We start from the raw sequence: 19,715 nt of genomic DNA on the forward strand, positions 1-19,715 counted from the left end.
TGGAATATGGCTGGTTTTACACCAAGCCTCAAGCGCTTTCAAAGTGCAAACTTATAAATATCATCATGAATGAATTCCCAAGAATACCCCTGTGTAAACTACGTGAAGGTGGCGAAAGGTTGGGAATAATTTGCGTTAACGAGGCTTGGTGGTGAATTTTGAGCTCATGATGTTATCATGCATAAGGCCTATTTGAGTCCATGGCATAGTCTTGCCCTAAAACACAAGGCATTCACTCCAGCCTGGACTTGAACCTAGACCCCTCAATCCAGAGTTCTGGCCCGTGTTTACCCTTTGTCGATAGGAACCGGCTATACCGAATGGTAAAACCTAAGGTTTTCTCCGAAATCTGCAAACAAACCAACCAACCAAACCAACTGAAAGAGATGGTACCGGTACTTACCATTAATAATTCGGTATCTTTTATCAATATTATTAATTGTTTTCCGTTGATGGGAGACTGGAACTGGGAGACCGTGAAAATGGTAAAGGAAATTCCAGTTGGTACATTCCAACTGAAAATCACAGGACAACCTTTGGTGGTTGTCCATTAGTTCCAACTGGAATTCCTGAAACTTAGCATTATCTATTCAAACCGAAAATTCCAGCATCTCATAAGCAGTAGTTCTACTATCAATGCACAATTTGCAAGTGTTACGGTAATTTCTATGTTGGTAATAAAACAACACTACAGGTGATTTTGAAGCACTGGTAGAGACCTTTAATAATGATCTTAGACCAGATAGGCCCCTGATTTATATTTTGATAAAAATTCTCAAAAGAGTATGCTAGCACTGTCCCTATCTATTTGGTCTACTGACTGTCAAAAACTGAAACAAAGTAGTGTAAGAAATATTAAGCAAGTAAACTGCAAAGTATACATTTTAATACAGTCAAACCTTCACTGACAAATATCTTTTCGGGCTCTGCCAGCACTAATGTTATAAAAAAGGTAACATTAACAATGTTATCATGTCATAGCAAAATAGTTTCATACTGTTTCTATTTGCAAGGGATTTTTCTTTGAACAACAAATGTTTGAAATCCTACTGTTGTTTTCTTACACCAGCCAATCCAAGAACTTACAAACAAACCCATGTTAATTCCTACTTTGTATGTAAGCATTCCTGTGGTTTGATTTCATCTTATTTATTCTGATTTATTCCTAGCCTTGATATAACAAACATACAAGCAAACAAACTTTCCCCTGGCCATCGAAACCCTGTGAATAGAGAATTGTTCAATTTGAAAACTTAAAAAATTATTAATATATTATTATGACAGTTAACTGACTTCATTTCCAAGAAAGATGTAAATAAATCAGTTAGTGTCACAAGTTAGTCCTCTGACCATCGAAACCTTGTGAAGAGAGAATTGTTCAATTTGAAAACTTAAAAAAATTATTAATATTATGATAGTTAACTGACTTTATTTCCAAGAAAGATGTAAATAAATCAGTTAGTGTCACAAGTTAGTTGGAGAAAATTCTGTGTCCTGCCAACAAGGGCCAAACTCATGATCTTTGCCATGAAACAGACAAATGCTCTACCAGTTCTACAAGGCTCGTAACACAAGAGAAGAATATTTGAAAATGTAACTCAAACTGTCCTTGGAAACTGACAGGACTTGTAATGAAAAATGTAAGAAAGAAAGAACCATCTGGAATTATGATTAACTTAATTTAAAACTTGAGAGATCTAGCATAAAACAAAGTGTTCAAATCTTTTGACCAGAACCGGTACCAAAGAAGTTCTTCACAATGAGTACTTGACATATTGCCACTCCAATGAGAGCGACGCTTTGTATAAGTGACCACCAAAATACTCTGTTTCCACTCCTGGTGACAACAAAATGGTTTTTAAAATTCTTCTTTGTCAAGTACGTCTGGTCACCCTGGGCTTTTTCCATCTGTAATCTTATATTATCAAGTATTGCCTGCCAGGAGAAACATACAGAAATAAAAATTTGTTAGAGTGGCACTTGCTAACAAATCATGTTTTTTAGGAGAATTTGGTCAGGCAAAGATAAAGATAAATTATATTGATAAAGAATATATTACAGTGCCGTAGCAAAGGGAGGGGCCGGGGTGCCCCCCCAGTTTTTTTCTCTAAAAGTAAAATCAGACCTGTATAAAATGTTAAAAATAAAATTTTTGTGGTCGTGTACGGGGATACTGACCTGCAGCAGTACAAGCTAGAAGCCCAACCCTGCTTCCAGAGATGGTGCAGGCAATGGGGTACGACACCTCCGGATTCGACATTGCTGAAGTTTTCAAAAAACGACCTGCCAATGAAGTCTATGTTTGCCTCTAAGGTAACTCAGACAGTTAAATAACTACGAACTTACTAAGATGACTCTGAAAGGTGAAACATTTGCTGGTTTTAAGATACAGAGACAGTCTGTTTTCTATTTTGTAATTGAGGTTGCAAGTGTTATACTCTCTTCAATGTGCATTGGTTTGCTGAGACGGTGTAGGAAGTAAATAATTCGCGATATGTGTGAATCACAGATAATTGCTCTTGGAGAACGCTGGAAATAGCATTTCCAAGTCTCTAGATTTCAAAAGTTTCCCCAGAACCCCCCCCCCCCCCCTTGGCCCCTCCACTTATTTTACTCTTGCTATAGCACTGTATTAGGATGAAGCGTTGATGCGATCCTCACCAAAAGCCCACCAATTAACATACCGGTAAGCAAATATTGGAGAACAAAACCTGAATTCAGGGCTTATGTTAAGAATCGTATTAACACTTATTTCTCTCTGCTGTGCAAAAAATCTCATTTATTCTGTCAAAGAATATAATTTTGTTTGAAACCAAGATAAAATTTTCCTGATGCATGTGGGTCATGATATGGGTGATAGAAACCTTTCCAGGTTATCCCGAACATCAACAAAACCTTTAAAGAAAGCCAATCATTTTTTTGCATAATTGTGAAAGCAATGCAGAATTCATTCTCCTTTTATGGCCCTCTTTTCTTACTGGTGTGTCTTCCACAGTTTTTGGGCAGTATTTTTTCTTTCCCTCCTGGTTTTCACTGAGCATAAGTAAAGCCATGAGCAGAAGTGCATGAGAAGAAAAACACACAGATGTTTCTTATGCTGTCCTCATTAGAAATAAGCATAAGCACAATGAGACAAAGACAACATAAGTCTTAAGAGGAATGAGTGTCACTTCAAAATTTCTTCATACACTTATCCCTGTGGTTAATTTCAGTGAAAACCAACCCTTTTGGTGTGATGCCTAGTATGAATAAGCTGCATTAACATGGGGGGCATGACATGAGTTCATAATGTCTTGCATTACAAATAGAACAATGCCCTTGTCTGGTAATATTACACTGTTAGTCAACCTGTATGGTTACTTTTTTTCAAACACGAGTTCCAAGTGGCTGTAAACTATTATTGTTTGTATTATATAAATAACAATTCAATAAATTGATTTTAACAAGTGCATACCCTGATGCTCTCTACTTGTAATTCTTGCTCTTCTAAGCCTGTATCTCCCTGCAGTGTTGTAAGCCAGTTGTCCAATTCATCATTTTCAAGTCCTAAGTCCACATAGACAATCTTCTCTGCCAATGTACTGAATGAATTATCAAAACAGAATGCGTACACGCCATTCTCAGCAGCCTGGAGAGTATGCACTTCATCTGTCTTCTTTTCATCGTTCACCAACAGTGCTCCATTGGGTGAGATCACTTGAAAGATAATGTCCATTTCTCCTCCTCCTTCTACCACCTGGGGGATTAAAACAACATTTATTTACTCTGAAAGTATCATATAACTGCGTGATGCAGTTAAAATATAATAATAATGTGTGTTCATTCACATAATATGTGTGTGATGCAGTCATTGTGTCACACAGCCCACTGCTCACAACTAGAGTTCTCAGTAGCTCAGTGGTTAGTGCACAAAGGAGCCCTCGTGAACTCTCCAAGATCCCTTTGTGGGCCATCACAGAGGGCTTGGGGTGCAGTCCTTATAACTATTTAAGGAGCTTATTCCCGGTGTGTCCTATCGAACAAGATCAAACCAAAAATCAATTGAACCCAATCAACCAGTTACAATTGTTTTGAATCTGTCTTTTCATAAGTAGATCATGCAGGACTAATAAGGGGGACGGTGCACCATACAAAATGTCCACAATATAAACCAACAGGAGTTCAGTAATTATTGAACATTCAATTGGGTATGATTGTTGACTGTTCAGTAGTCGAATGTTCAATTTTGTTCCATTGTTGACTGTACGGTAATCGAACGTTCGATTTTGTTCGATTGACCAAATTTTATTGTGAGTTTGATTATGTTCGACTACGGAACCCAATCGAATGATTGGGTTTGATCACGAATGGTCGATTGGATACGACAGGGTTTTGTGTCAGCATATACTTAAGCTGTTAATAAATTTAGCCTTGCTTTATCTTCTTCTCACTTTTTAAATTAGTTTTTAATTAATTATAATTGAATTTCTACTTCGCTAATTTTAGGATATTCACAAGTTCATTCTTTACACAAAGTGTCCCCTGCAAGCTGAGTTCCCTTTGATTCTACTTGAAAAAACAGATCAAAGGGAACTTTTCTCACAGGGTATTTCTTTATTTTCATATTATCAGTCACTATCAATAAACAAAGTCTGATAAATCTGACAGCTTTTGAGTGCTGTAAACAAATGCTGCCTTATGCATCCCATGGGCATAGAAAGGATGAAGGATGATGAATGCTGCCATTAGGTCATTGAAACTAAAAAATGTAGGAAATGGAATATGGCCCAAAATGCTGCCTTATAGCAATGATAGGCCCTTTGGTTAGAATGGTTCCCATCAATGTTCACATATGGCTTTCAGCCACTTTCTTCTAAAGTGCTTCCTCTTCTCAACTCGTAAACCAAATTGTCTGTTCAGATAAAAGACAACACATGAAATTTATTTCATGTTGGTTAGAAACCACTTGATCTTAAATTTCTCATGGCCGGAAGTCAGCTATACGAAGACTTATGCCATATGTCTCACCATCAAAAGCAAACTTGAGCCAGTAAATTTTCGGAGAAAATATTCTGCTCTCTCATGCATAGCAGGGAATTTTCATGACCTGAAGACAAGAAATGTTCAGTGCATGATAGAAGGCTTTTGCATTTTATAGAAATTATGAACATCTCATTGCACTGTTTATTAAATTGCTAGTACTTATAAATTTAGAAATGTTTGAAAGATAAATTTACTCAGCTACTTCCAGCTCATTTTGTTATACAAGTGTTTCGTGTGTTGAAGAACTTTTTCTGTCAGGCAAAAGATAAGAAAGTTGCAAATTATGCCAACTGAATGACCTTGCAGGGTGGATGACCTGAACATTGGTACAGTTAACTCCCAATACCGGTAACTCAAACACCCAATAACTATACCCTTCTGCTAACTCAATTCTTTTCGATTCCCCAACAGATAATTTTCTTACTATTTTACCCTCAGTTACTCAAACAATTTGTGATTCCCCAAGAAGGGACAGGTAGTTGGGATTCAAGTGCAGTTTCAAATCTTTCACTTCTGATATTTAAAAAACCTCAATCAAATTAATGGGTATAGGCTGGCAGACAGTAGTGTACAGATTGTTTTGAACACCATGCAATCCCTAAGAAATGGCACACATCCTTAATTCATTAAGTCAATTAAAAGATAACCACTGATTTATTGACAAACTTTTAATAAGCACTTTAATTGCTCATCTAAATCTTGCATTAATTATGTTAGTTTCAATGAGTTTCAACATGATCCTTTAACAGTTTACAATGATGTAAGGTTCAATTTCTAATATAACTTTAAAAGCTTGGTCAGTCTCAACCTTATCCTTGTTTCACTTGCATCACATGGAAAATCCTGCTTACAAGTGCAGGTCATCTAAAATCAGTTTCAAAAGGAAATGTTTGTGCTGCTAGTGAGTTTGGATCAACTGTGAATAAACTTCTTACATTCAAACATTGAAACACTCCAAAGAGAACAAAGCATAAAGAACAATAAAAAAAAATAGCTCATATTTGCGTGAAACATTTCTTTAACAATTAGTAACAGTGTCCTCCCTCTGGCTGTCTTTTCCGTTCTTTTCCTTTGGCCTTAGCACTAACAACTGTTTCATGAAGTGGTGATGATCCAAAGAGATCAGATGATAGAACAGCTCATGGTTTTGGATCTGATGCAGGTGTGATGGCGTACTCCTCAAGAGGAAAGAGATCAGAAGGATCAGGACATGAGTGTCCTGCTTGTGCAACAGGATATGAATAATGGAGGACAAACTCCTCACCAGGCTTATCATTTGCAAGAAATCCTTCAAGCTCTGGGTCTTGGTTTGCTGCAACAAAATTTTTATCTGGATTGTCAAATTCCTTGCAACGTTCATATACCAATTCAAGGTTATGCTCATATTTCCAGGGAGTTATCTGCAGTGCACGGTGTAGAACAAATTTGGACTTCTCTAATTCACCCACTTCCATGCACAGGACACCAAGATTATTCAGCACAGCTGCAACTGCTGGATGTTCTTTGCCTGATATTTTCTCTCTGATGCACAATGCTGATTCAAAGCAATCTTTTGCTTGCTTGAGTTGACCAGCAAACTTGTATGCCAGAGCAAGATTATTATATGAATCAGCAATCAGTCCATGATCTTCAAAGAAAAGTTTCTTCCTCATTTCCAGTGCACGCTCATGGTACTCTATTGCCTTGTCATGGGAGCAAATTTTACTGCACAGGATACCAAGATTACTCAAAGAATCTGCAACACAAGGGTGTTCTTGTCCATAAATCTTTTTTCTCAGAGTGTGTGATCTTTGGAAAAAGTCACCTGCAGTTTCCAGGTCACCCATCTCACTGTGTACAGATCCAAGGTTGGAAAGTGTGGCAGCAACATTGGCATTCTCATGGCCATAAAGCTTTTCTCTTATCTCAAGAGACTTCTGGAAGTGATCCTTTGCTTTTTCAATCTCACCACAACTGAAGAAAACATTTCCCAATTTGTTGAGAGAATCTGCAATCTGAGGAGTTGGGCTTCGTGGGTGTAGTTCTCTAAAGACCTTGAGAGCATGCATATGGTAGTCTTCCGCCTCCTTATAATATCCATTCTCATGATAAACAAGACCTAGGTTGTTTAAGGTAGTAGCAATAAAGTTGACTTTGCTTACATCTGCACCATCACAGTCATTCCTGGCAATTTGAATGGCATAGTTGAAATATTCCTGGGCTGCCCACAGGAAAAAATGTTTTCTACAAATGTCACCAAAACTGAAGAAAGTATTTTGTAGTAGATTGCTCACATCTCTGGTTGTGTTCCCAGTATCGTTGATGTACTGGTCTTGAAACTCTTTTCTCGAGATAGCATAAGCAAGCCTTTCCAGATGAGGGACCATCATTTGTGAAGTAATATGAAATTCCAGGTCAAAATGAAGTGGGTCATGTTGGGCAGAGGAGGAAATTGCTTCAATATACATCAGAATTAATGCTGCAATCTGCTCCTTACTAGAGTTCTGAAGAAGGTGTTTCCTAAAGACATCATGTACAACTTGGTGCATCTTGATGAGCCTTCTTGAACTGTCATCTGGACAAAGCTCCATTAGTAAGGAGCACTTGGAAATTTCAGCAGCAGTCAGGTCCTCGTCACAATCTGGGTCCTGCTTCATCACGAAACTGACAATGAGATCAATGTCAACAGGTGCAGGAGCACCCAGAGCCAAAAACTGAACCACATGTTCAAAAGGCTTGTTTTGTACCAGTTTTTCCAATGCCAGTGTGACAGCAGATGTCATGGAAGATCGGTAACTCCTGCTTGTCCTTTCATAAACAGTCTCTGTGGACATCCGCTTTCTTAAAGTTTCCAATTTCTTGAGGTAGTTTTCCCAAATTTTACCAGGATTCTGTGGTTCGCCTGAGTTAATGAAGTGAGCATAGAGTGCTGCACAGGCAATTGCCAAGGGTTGATGATCCAATGCATTCAGGACTAACTGTTCTTCATCACCATCACATGAAAACTGGCTAATGCTCCGTAGAAGCTTGATAGCATCATCAGGTTGCATTCCTTGACTCAGGGAAACATGCTGACAAAGAGGATCAGCAACTGGTAGGTAAGTACTGTCCTGGGTGGTAACAAGAACTTGTCCACAGGCACCCCAATCTTCATCAGGCCACCAATTTCTCATGCTTCTTAGTTCATCAACATTGTCGTATATGAGCAGCCAGTTGGAATAGTTTTGCACTTTAGCAGAAACAAGTGTTTTGAGATGAGAAATCTTCTCAAATGGCATCAACTTTGAATCTCCTCCTGTGATACTGTTTAATGAGTATTCAGTAACGCCAACTTCGCGGGCAAATTTGTAGTAAGAATCCAGCATGGACTGCTCATTTTCAGCATTCAAGGTCATCACAAGTGTGCAGCTGTCATGGTCACTTTTGGCAGCTTCTCTTTCAAAGAACTGCTTGCCAACTTCTCGAGCGATCTGACTTTTGCCACATCCTGGATTGCCCGAGACATAAACTGTAACAATGGAGCCATCCTCATTGGTGTTTTGGAGGTCTGTGAACTTTTGCATTATATCTTCAACTTCCATTTTCCGCTCAACAACTTCGTGAGATGGTCGCAGTGGCAAGATGCTGAAGGATTTAGGTTTACCTTGTATCTCATCTTCCAAGACACGAACTTGTTCTTGAAGTATTTGTAGTTCCACAGTAGGAAAATTCCTTTGATTACTTATTCTCTGCAGCTCTTTTGTGTCAAGATGCAGGGAGTTGAACACTTTTGAGACTGTGGTAACATATGCTTGAAAGTCAGTTTCCAAGATACTGCCTTCAGAATGATGTGCAAATGCATTATTGCGGAAATCTCGTAAATCATCAACACTTCCAGCAACTGCTGGACTTAAATGCGGCCCAAGCGAGTCAGAATAGAGAATGGCAAAGAAAAGACATGTACAGTCCCATTTCCCTGACTTTCCTCCCTGAATAACCTTCAAAACTCTTGAATTTTTTCGCCGACTTCTCTTTGATTCATTGAGAAAAAAATCTTTGCCATTCTTAGCAGTGTCTTGCCACACACCCAGCCTTCCGCTATGGATTCGGTCCCATTCCTGTTTGAACAGCGTGTTCAGGCCATCACGGATGATGTTGGTGGTAATGTAACAAACACGGAAATAATTAAGCTCCTCTGGTGTGTACTCTTTGCTGGCCATACTACAAGTTTGACTGCTGGCTGTTATTGCTGTCAAAGGAGAAAATGTTTGGTGGTTAAACTTTGTTTACATTTTTTCAGAAATATTTTTAATTTATGCACAAAAATCCAATTATGGAGCTATGCCATGAAAATTTATAACATTAGATTTTTAGTTTGTATAGTGTGATCGTCCGGGTGAGAGTAGTTCTGAGAAGAACTGTTGTTGGTGACTGACGTTTCGACAACCTGAGCGGAAGTCATCTTCAGAGTCAAGTGAAAAGTTGTTGTCAGTCGATGATGTTATAAGTCTGGTCCGTTGAAGCTGACTGGTCAGTTAAGCCGTGATGTAACTCTGAAGATGACTTCCGCTCAGGTTGTCGAAACGTCAGTCACCAACAAGTTCTTCTCAGAACTACTCTCACCCGGACGATCACACTATACGAACTACTGATACTCCTGGGTTCAAACCATTTACTGTATTAGATTTTTACTTCAAATTATTTTTGTACAACGTTATAAATTTTAAGATACATTAAGATAAAATCTTCACTGACAAAATGTGAGGAGCTATAAAGTGTGAATTTTTTCTACATTTGTGTGTAATGCACCTATCAATGTTAAGCCGCTGGGGGGGGGGGAGGGGGAGGCCGGGGATAGGCGGGGGATTTGACAGCAAGTATTTGCCCGTAGTGGGGACTTTTGACCATTTTATTGGACTTTCTTATAACATTTTATTGACGTTAAGTGACTCTTTTGAACATCCACATATGCCCTGGGGTTAGGCATTTGATCAGAAAGTCTCAGGTAAGTTCAAATGCCCGGCCTATGCCCGGCCTCCCCCCTCAGCAGCTTAACATTGATACATGCATAAAGTTTTCCCTGCAGATTTGCCAAGGGTTGACAGTTGTCACAAAAAACGACAAGACACTTCTCTCAGACTGAATCAGTAAAATCTTTTGTCTTAATAAAAAGGTCGCAGTTCGTAAATTTTTCAGAAATATTTAATTCACATAATCACATATTACAGAAATTGGGGCTTACTCAACACCGCGGCAGAACGTCTACGCATGCGCTGAATTTAGCACTTCCGGTCGCCTTTGCAGTCACTCAACGGGCTTCACTCGTCGACACTCGTCACGCTTTCCGTTCAAGGTCAATCATTGCCTACGTTTAGTTGTTTTGCTTCGTGAATTGCGGTGTTTTAATCTGCTGTCGTCGTGGATTACAAGCTAAATATGACTGAAACAATACTCGATAGATTTAGAAAAGGTAAGTCGCAGATTCACTAAGGTTTTGATTCTGAATTTGAGCAGTAGATGAGCTTTTATAATATTACTAAGCTTAAGTTTTCACACAAGGCGGGAAGGCGAAGTTTTACTTGCCAGTTTCACCTAAGATCATTCATAGCTTTGATTATTTTCAGTTCTACATTTATTTAACCTAAAACTTCGGGCCTTTATATCTTTTGGGAAATGAGAGCACACAGTCGCTTTGTGTTTGTTTTTTGTTCAGAGGTATAAAAACTCAGTTTGATTACACCCGGCAGTGAGTTCCAATTTTTAATTATTCGGTTTTTCGTTTAAAGCAAGTTGTAAAACAAGTCTATGATTCTGCTTTTCCTTTCAGATTAAAGAGAGAGAACCGGTACGATAGTCTGAAAGTTTGGTAAATTAACCGCCATGTGCGAATCTGCAAGTTTCGTGTTCGTGCGTGAGGCAGCCACACGGACTGGAAATGTGGAAAACAGTCCGCCAAGTAGACGAATATTCGACCTTGTGAGGAGGATTAAGAAATCAAATTGCCTTTGTCTTGAATGAAAACACATTATAAACTTGTTTAGCTTCTTGGCTAACAGCTTTCAATCCAGCAAAAACTCCAGGTAGTACGGGGGTATGGTATCGATCGAAGACTCAATTCATTCTTGTTGAACCAAGCAAACACTGAGCAAATGTTGTTTTCTTTCTTGTTTGTGACTTTTTTTTCTCAGTAAAGGCAAGAATTATCTAACTCGCCTAAACCTGAAAGTTCAGTGGTTCTTTATTTTGGTTTTACGTAGTTTTTCTTTCTCATTTGTCGCCCTTTAATTTGCGAGCAATTTAAAGCGGGAAAAGTAATAGAAACCATAAAAACGAATTGCCGCTGTCGACTATCGAGCGCTAGCGACCTGCAAACTTCAAGTCTCATTTTCAATGTTGATGCAAACAGGAAACCCCATGGTGCAAAAGTACGAAGCTACAAAAACAAATAAACTTTTGAAAGAGACCATTCTTTTCTTTAAGTTTCTTTGCTATTTCTTACGGGAATTTTGTATTTACGCGACTGGATTACATAGTCAACCGGAAATACAAAACTGACCGGATGTTAATTTTCCACCCATGCGCAGTGCATTTTGCCGCGGTGTCGGTTTACTCTGGTGTCAAAATATTAACTGTCAGCTGAAAAATGACGCGTTTTTAACTGCTTGTTGAGCCCTGAAATCTGAAAAATTTACTGATAGCTGAGAAATGGGCTGAAATTCTACCTGATAGCAGAGAAATCGCCGAAAATTTCACTGATAACTGAGATTTCAGACCCCACCCAATCCTCTTTATATATCCGACCCCACCCTGCGAGCAGAGCCTCTTTTAACTTCCCTACGGTTGAGATTTGGGAAGTAGAAAGAGGCTCTGCGTGAATCGTGTCATTTCTTTGAAGTCGCCGCAGCCCCAAAGTTTGGGCTGGTCAGTCCGGATTAAACCGGGTTTTGCTGTGCGGGCATTAATTTTTGGAGAAACTAATGGCCAAGACGGAGCCCACAGTACGCTCTCGAAAGCACTAGAGCTGACGATTGCTCTCGCCATCTGCTACCGTTTTTGCGCGCGTGCAGCTTGTGTTTTAAGATCTCGTTTTTTCGCAAACCAAGAAGAAATTTCACGGTTTAAATAGCACATCTCTACCATAAAGTCACTAATACGACCTCAAGCGGTGCTCGACCTGTTTTTACTGAGGGAACTCAGACGCTTTTCGAAGAAAAGAACTTGTAAAACAAACACTTTGTTCACAATGTCGTGTACGATCCGACACGCCATTCCGCGCGCGCATGTTAAGATTAAGTGGTCCTCGCGCAAGCTAAACGCGCAAGCATCGCGTAAACGTCGCGCATGCTCAACAAAGATTTTACACGATTCTTGCAGAGCCCCTTCTTCTCAAGTATATCAGTGGAAAAAGAAGTGGCTCTGCTCGCAGGGTGATCCGACCCACATCGTAAAATCTATCTCCAACTTGTTTACCAACCAATAAATGCAAAATAGTACTCAGGTTTTGAATAAGTAATTTCACAGAACATACTGGCATGAATCATAATAATCATCTCGGTAAAATAGCGATAATCCGCCGGGGATAAACCTTTCCTTGTAAATACATTTTCCCTTCCCGCCAAAACGTCTTCCTTTTCGCTCTGCTCGCAGGTTGTCCGGGAACGCTTGATCTACAAGCTTGGAAAATCGACATATTTGGCAATTTTTCGACTGGTTTCAGCTAAAATAACACGTTTAGTTAACGAATTAAACAATAGAAACTTATCCTAATTAACACTTACCTGATAAAGAACGAAATTTGGCCGCCACAAAAGGTCTTCTCTCTTTGTCTTTCGTTGTCCATAATTTGACAATTCGTCACGCCTGAGCTACCGCACCTTCCACGAGGCAAACACTTTCTTCCTTACCTCCCCTACTAAGTTTTTTTTTGCTCTTCATAAAACGTGTCGATCTTGTGCGTGACAGTGCATGGAAAATGAGAAGTCCTCGCTTTACAATTTTAAAAGAAGTATTTTCCTTTTTTCTGGTAACCTTTATTAGTATGAAATGAAAAGTAAAAGCATAGTTTGGAAAAAGAGGACAAGAATTTCATCAAAAACTAGATGGGAGGAGAGAGGATTTTTTTTCACGGACACCACCTGGTTGGAAAAATCATGTATCTCCTGACTCCACCCTAAAAGCTTTACTTTATTGGGAGATCGAGACAAAAGACTCGGGTTATCCTTGGCAAATTATTAGAAATTATTATGCTGGTGTAATGTTGCAGGAGAATCCCTCTTGCCATCTAATTCTTCAATCGCATCTTCCTCAATCCTTATGAAAAGAGTCAGTTTAAGTTATGTAATGACCGCTTAGGGGGTTTACTGTTTCAAGCATTTCTGCTTTTCTGTAGACTCCTTATCACTTTTGATTTTTTACAAAAAATATTTATAAATTATTTATGTAAGTGATGGAAGTAATAAAGTTGAAGTTGAAGTTGAGTCACAGATGATATTTCAATAACCACAGATATTTTGTTCAGGGAATTTACTGCCCTGTGGTTTATGGGCTAAGACATGCAAAGCTTTTGTCATTTTTCTTGGCAACATTCTTATATTCAGCTATAAACAGAGGTGGCTATTGTATCACAGTTGTAATAATAATTGTTATATTTAGTTACCTTTTTCAGTGCATTCATTCTCCCTATCAGTTATACAGTAAAAACCCGCAAGAACCTAGTTTTTCCAGGTTAGCCTAAACAGGTTCTTACATAAATGATAGTTACTCAAATTCCCAGGGGGGTACGGTTTGTAAACGACGGGCATGATCGAATGGACGCAAAACTCAGGACCCCAAAAAATCCCTAAGTCTTCCGACATTACCCAAAAAAATCCCTGGACCAAAAATACCCCCCCCCCCCCCAAAAAAAAAAAAAAAAAAAAAAAAAATCCCCTGTCAAATTACCCCTAAATTGCCAGGTGGGGCAATAATATAACACAAAGAAAATCATAAAAAATTGAACGCTCTGTTTTTTCATCATACCATAAATAGGCCAAGGCAATTTAGTTCGTTATTAACACCCCAAAAATCCCTATTTAAATCAAGTTACCCAAAAAAATACTTGCCAAATTTTCCAACCCAACAAAATCCTGGAATCAAAATTAATTTCAAACCCAAAAAAATCCTTCCATCATCCCCGTCATTTACAAGCCGGAGTACCCCCCTGGACTCAAATTTAGGCTATTTAGGTTCTTATTTTGTGAGGAAAAATTTACATTGTTGCTAATAGCACTTTTAGTGGTATTCGGCCTAGTATTATTTGTATAAAGTTTGCATAACACACAAGTGTTTATGTAAAAAAATTATGGCGTCTAATTTGTAAACTTTAGCCTAAAAGGATCTTAAATGTTAGGTTCTTACTCGTGGGTTTTTACTGTATACCAAATTATGTTAATTTTGATTTTCTTGTATCTTATGTCTAAAAAATAGAAAATTATTGCTCTGAAATTTTATATCCCCCTTTTGATGCACATATCATATCCATAGCTCCTCCTTCTCTTCTCTCCTTGTTTTACATGTCATACAACCTTAACTTTGTATTTGAGGCCTTTGAGTTTCAAGACACAAAAACCAAAAACAAACTGCAGACTTCAGGTGGAGTTTTCAAGAATAATACTGGGAACTGATACTGGGAAAGATGCAGGAACACCAGTCATGATCGAATGACATGAATAGAACAAGAGTGACTTACAAAATTGTACGGTTTATTCACTGATTATTTATTAAATATTTAGTGTGGTGTTATACAGAAATCTTGCCAACAATAAATGTTGCAATACAGTAAATGCTGTACTTTGTTTACTGATTGTCGGATAGTTTCCAATAAAAAGAATTTATTTGCAATCTCACAACTAAGACAGCAGAGAACCAGGGTTGTGTAATGGCAAAATATAAGCTGAGAGTTGAATTTGTCACATGTCAAGAAATTTATTACAGAACTTTATAATAGAAACAGAGCTGTGAAATGTTGGATGATGAACTAAATAGACACACAAACCTTTTTAGAGATGTAGAAAGAGGATAACTTGCCAAAAACAATGTTAATTTAACAGTTTTGTTTACAAAGGTATTATAGATGGGAACCAAACTATTAAAAGAAATTAAAAATGGCAGGAATAGACTTACCTTTTGTTTTTCCTGCACTCTGTTGTGGAGAATAGATTTGATGTCATTACGTATGTAGCAGATTAATCAAAGCAGTTTGATCTTTCCGTTTGAGGTTTAAAGATCTCGATATTTTGCAATACTGTCAAGAAATAATGTCTGGTGGTGAAAGCACAATTACCACTATATACATACAAAAGACAAAAGATACAAAAGACTTTTGTATGGTAATCAGAAGGTCAGCAAATATTTCGAACAATCTTTTGGAGCATGGCAAATAGTTTAAACCTTGGAGTATCAGCAGTTCATCTGGTGGCTGACATTTTGACAGTTTGAACATAAGCATAGCATTAATTAGTCAGTTTCCCTAATGTTTTTGGCTGTAAGTCTTGTTTAACTCAGTAATGAGTGATTTTCAGTTAATGCTTTCTGTTTCAAGTAAAAGTTTGTTTGTCAATTTTGTTGAGGTTGTGAATATTCAATAAGTTGTCTATTTAAGCAACAAGGAGTCCTTGACATCAGCTGAGAAGCTTTTGTGTACTGTATTTCTAGACTCAGTCATTGGAAGTAGTTTACAGTGTAGGTTAAGTCTCAATCAAGTCTGTGGTTTGTTAATTTATGATGTTTGACAATGTGAATGTCGACATCACAGTTTCTCATCACTTCAACCATTTCAGTTAGCCTGTAGCTGTTGGTTTTTTGTCTGTACATCTTATTTTTGGCAGTTTGAGAAGAAAGGATTCTACTGTACAAGTTTCAACATTTTCAACCTTGTTTCTTGAAAATGTATGGTGTAACTTTAAGCACTGGCCTGGCAAGTGACCTAGGCTTAGCCAGCAAGCAGTCTCACCTATTTTGGGTCTCAGGCAAGAGCCACATGTGAAAAGTGAGAGGCATAGTTAGTACTACTATGCTAACTATGGTCCGGGTGACAAAAGGTGATCTGGAAGTAGTTACAAGTAAAAATATTTTTACTTGTAAGGGCATTGAGATTTTTAATGTAATGCACTAGAAATGAATTTATTATTATTATTTATTATTATTATTATTATTATTATTATTATTATCTGCATGGAAGACCCTTCTTTTTTTCTTTTTAGGCCCTGTATGTCTCTTTAGAAAGGCCCAAAATAAGTGATGGTCAACACTCATAGATTATTAACTTAACTGTGACGTGTGACACAATTTTTGTCTCACAAAAATTGTGAATTCTTCTAACCATATCATATTTAAATAGTCTTTACATTTTGGTTTTATTACTTTATGGCCCACCATGTAAACTACTGGGTTTAACCTGTAACTGTATTAGCCCATTAAGTTTATTATGATTACTAAGTGGCCTGCAAAACTGAACAGAACTTTTATTTGTTTTTATAAAAATAATATGGTTTATAAAAATACAGTAAGTGCTGAATTGAACATGATTGGAGAAGTTATTATTTTAATGCAATTTGAAGCCTTTTTTCAGCACTGTCATCACTTTTCGCTTGGCTTAGAATATATTGTATTGCCTCATGCTCTTTTAACATGTACCATAATGTAAAATGACACAACCCAACCGTTACATACACCATTTTATTGTGTTACATATACAACTGCTTGCACATAATTTCCAAGACTGTTGCACATATGTGTGAAATAATTACTTTCATTTTTACATGAATGTGAAAGAACTTTTCTTTTTTGTGTGACAATGGCAAGTTCCAATACTTTAATGAGATGCAATAGCCAAAATAGATCTAAAGAGCCTAAGACTCGGAAAATGACTCCCATTGTGAAAAATTGTGCAAGATTTTTAAGGATCTATAAAACCCTGCCAAAGATCCTTACAGATAAGGTGAAAGTCTTTCAAGAATAAATAAAAGATTTTGGAAAGACCACAAAGATCCTTGATATAATAAGGAGCTTGTAAAGATCTTGGCAAAGATCTTTGCAAGGATCTTTCAAGAACCACAAGTTTTACCAGGAAATTCTCTCCAAGATTTTGCAAGCTGTTTGATGATCCTTGCAAGATAAAGAATCTTGGAATTTCTGCAGGATCATTGCAAGAACATTAACATTTTGTGCAGGATCCTGCAAGAACCTTCAAGATCTTTGAAAATCACTAGAAGTAAAGACATTCAAAGACCCTTGTACTATGCTTAGCAGTTGAGTATGCAACAAAGAAGTTTTGCACACAAGTTTTACCATTAAAACTCTGCTGAAGTCAGGGGCAACAGAGCTAGTTTATATTGGAAACATCTAGTGTTATTGACCTTAGCAGTCCTGTTCGCGCAAAAGTTGAATCACTGAAAAGTGTGACAGACTGCTGATGTCAATAGCACAAGATGTTTCCATTGGAAACTAGCTCTGTTGCCCCTGGCAACAGCAGAGTTTTTACAGTAAAACTTGGGCGTGAAACTTTATCATTGCATACCCAACTGATAAGTGTAGTATTTTGAATTTTCTGTGAAGTTCACTGAACTATTTTTCATGGACGGCGGAGCATTTTTCCAACTGGGGGGGCTGACTAGTGACTTGAAGTGGGGGGGGGGCTTAAGAGACTCTTCTCTTATTAATTTTTTATTTTTTCAGTAAAAGTGGGGGGGGGGGGGGGCTAAAGCTCCCCTAGCCCCCCGGCTCTGTCGTCCCTGTTTTTACTGGGGTTTATCTTCACCTTTTTACTAATGGGATTTACAAAGTATCAAAAATCTTCACATTTTCCAAGGAAAGAGGGAACTAACCAGCGGCTGTATTTAATAATTTACTGATCCCAACAGAAATTTATAGCAGATATAACTTGCAGACAAAAAATTAATAAAAATAAGGGTTTAGAGGGTTAATATATAGCATTAAAACTATAGGAAAACGCATTAATTTTTTTCTCAATTGAAAGTGTAATAATGTAACACAAAAGAATATTTCTGCAATCCATCAGTTGCTTAGCATTAAATAACCAATATTTTTATCTCATTTCGAAACTTCAGTATACGGTCGTCAATTCGATTAAACATCTACAATGAAGGTTTGTTCGTCTTAAACTGTTGAAATTAAGCCAACTTTTGGCGCAAACGAATAACATCTGATAAAATGAAAACAAACAGTTCTACGTGTTAAACTGTAGTTCTACTGTCTCATTTTTCTGTTTAATTCATCACAAACGGTTGTAGTTTGTACAGCAGGCCGAAAGTAAATAAGCTTAAGCTTTAGTGATAGCACCCTCATATTGATGAACTACACTACATAGTGACTATTAAACCAGAGTTAAACTAACTCTTACCTGATATTCCATTTCCAAAGTTCTGTTGTTGTCGATATTCTCGTAAAAACAATTCACTTTTCCAGCTTCCACTACTGTAGTAAAGCCATTCAACATCGCACGGGACACAGGCAGCAAAATGAGCCATTGTAGAAATATGCTGAGCAAGATGAGTCTTGGTGGCCACCGCATACCCGGGAAAATCACCACGAAAAACAAACTAAACTAACTCTACAAATTGAGAAGCAATTACTAAACTGCCTTAACAGTGCAGTGCAGATGCTAAATTGATGCTAGTTAATTTAGCATTTTGCATAACATCAATATGAATAAGAAAGGAATACGTGTCCGCTTGCGAGACGATGCCCTCCTTCCCAAGATTCTGTGCATACCTGTTGCTTGGCGGGTCTTTGCGGGATGCGGGCGAAATTCAACGGGATCGTAAACGAGCGCGATTTATGATTCGAGAAACTACTTTCAAGCTTTTTGCAGCGGTAGTCCGAGGAAGCAGCGACTTTGAAAGAATAGATTTTAAAAATTCGACGTTTATTGTAGCCTAGATTTCAGACGTCTGAAATTAAGGCTACGCAAAGTGGATTTGTAGCCTCTTTAGGTTGTCACGCGACTACCTGTTGCGTGACACGATGAACAAAAAGACTACCGTATTTACTCGAATAAGCGCCGCAGCGCTTATTAAATTTTTCGCGCCTCAACTGCGGCGCTTATTCGAGGGCGGCGCTTATTTGAGGGCGGCGCTTATTTAAAACTTGGACGCCACAAAGAATTTTATCTTTAACAGTAATTGAAAATTGCGTTTTTTGATTGTCAGTATTTTTCTTGTGCTGAAGAAAGAAGTGGCGATAGCTGTCCTGGCAAAGGTCGCGGCCTTCGTAACTGCATATTGTACAAATGTTGGATAGAAAAACTAATGGGCGAGCAGTAAAACAATCACTTGGAACTGAAAAACATCTTTTTTATGGAAAGAAATGTTTTAAGTTTGTTTTAGAGTTGCTTTGTAGAGTGCTGTTATTAGTAACACAGAATTCCTCGAATAAACGCCGCATCGGGACTGCGGCGCTTATTCGGGGGCGGCGTTTATTAACTTTTTTGTCCCAAATGCGGCGCTTATTCGGGGGCGGCGCTTATTCGAGTAAATACGGTATGCAACTTTTGCACCCTTTACATTTCGTAGCCTAGTGGCTACTGACTGTAATTGTATTGCAAATGGGTAAAATTTTGGAATTTTACCGCAAGGCGCGCTTCTCACTGGGACTGGTAGGGGTGATGGGTTCTGGCCCATTTCCTCCATCAGAGTACCGCCGACCGGTTAGCTCAGATGGTAGAGCGACGGACTACA

At 38.1% G+C, this 19,715-nt stretch overlaps 2 protein-coding genes across 5 annotated transcripts; both read right to left on the reverse strand.

Annotated features, from left to right (window-relative positions):
• Nucleotides 1–695: 695 nt before the first annotated feature.
• On the reverse strand, nucleotides 696–18,728 carry LOC144651078 (transmembrane emp24 domain-containing protein 1-like). Of its 3 annotated transcripts, none has more exons than XR_013570255.1 (4): nucleotides 18,380–18,728; nucleotides 3,455–3,736; nucleotides 1,392–1,935; nucleotides 696–1,252 (listed from the first exon to the last, which is right to left on the reverse strand). XR_013570255.1 is itself a non-coding variant. In XM_078510954.1 (3 exons), exons 1-3 carry the CDS (start codon nucleotides 18,548–18,550, stop codon nucleotides 1,717–1,719), a joined length of 672 nt encoding a protein of 223 aa, XP_078367080.1. In that variant the 5' UTR covers nucleotides 18,551–18,728; the 3' UTR covers nucleotides 696–1,716. The 3 variants fall into 3 exon arrangements, 1 of the variants encoding a protein (XP_078367080.1); XR_013570256.1 differs by having other exon boundaries at nucleotides 696–1,049; nucleotides 1,087–1,935; XM_078510954.1 differs by having other exon boundaries at nucleotides 696–1,935.
• On the reverse strand, nucleotides 5,692–12,847 carry LOC144651063 (uncharacterized). 2 transcript variants are annotated; one of them, XM_078510931.1, is made up of 2 exons: nucleotides 12,759–12,847; nucleotides 5,692–9,229 (listed from the first exon to the last, which is right to left on the reverse strand). In XM_078510931.1, the coding sequence occupies exon 2, from the start codon at nucleotides 9,198–9,200 to the stop codon at nucleotides 6,162–6,164; it is 3,039 nt and encodes a 1,012-aa protein (XP_078367057.1). In that variant the 5' UTR covers nucleotides 9,201–9,229; nucleotides 12,759–12,847; the 3' UTR covers nucleotides 5,692–6,161. The 2 variants fall into 2 exon arrangements, with proteins under 2 accessions (XP_078367057.1, XP_078367058.1); XM_078510932.1 differs by having other exon boundaries at nucleotides 5,692–9,216; nucleotides 12,753–12,837.
• Nucleotides 18,729–19,715: the final 987 nt, after the last annotated feature.

This window comes from Oculina patagonica, chromosome 4 (genome assembly GCF_052425735.1).
Source record: "Oculina patagonica isolate OP01 chromosome 4, crgOcupat, whole genome shotgun sequence".
In the NCBI taxonomy this organism is placed as follows: domain Eukaryota; kingdom Metazoa; phylum Cnidaria; class Anthozoa; order Scleractinia; family Oculinidae; genus Oculina; species Oculina patagonica.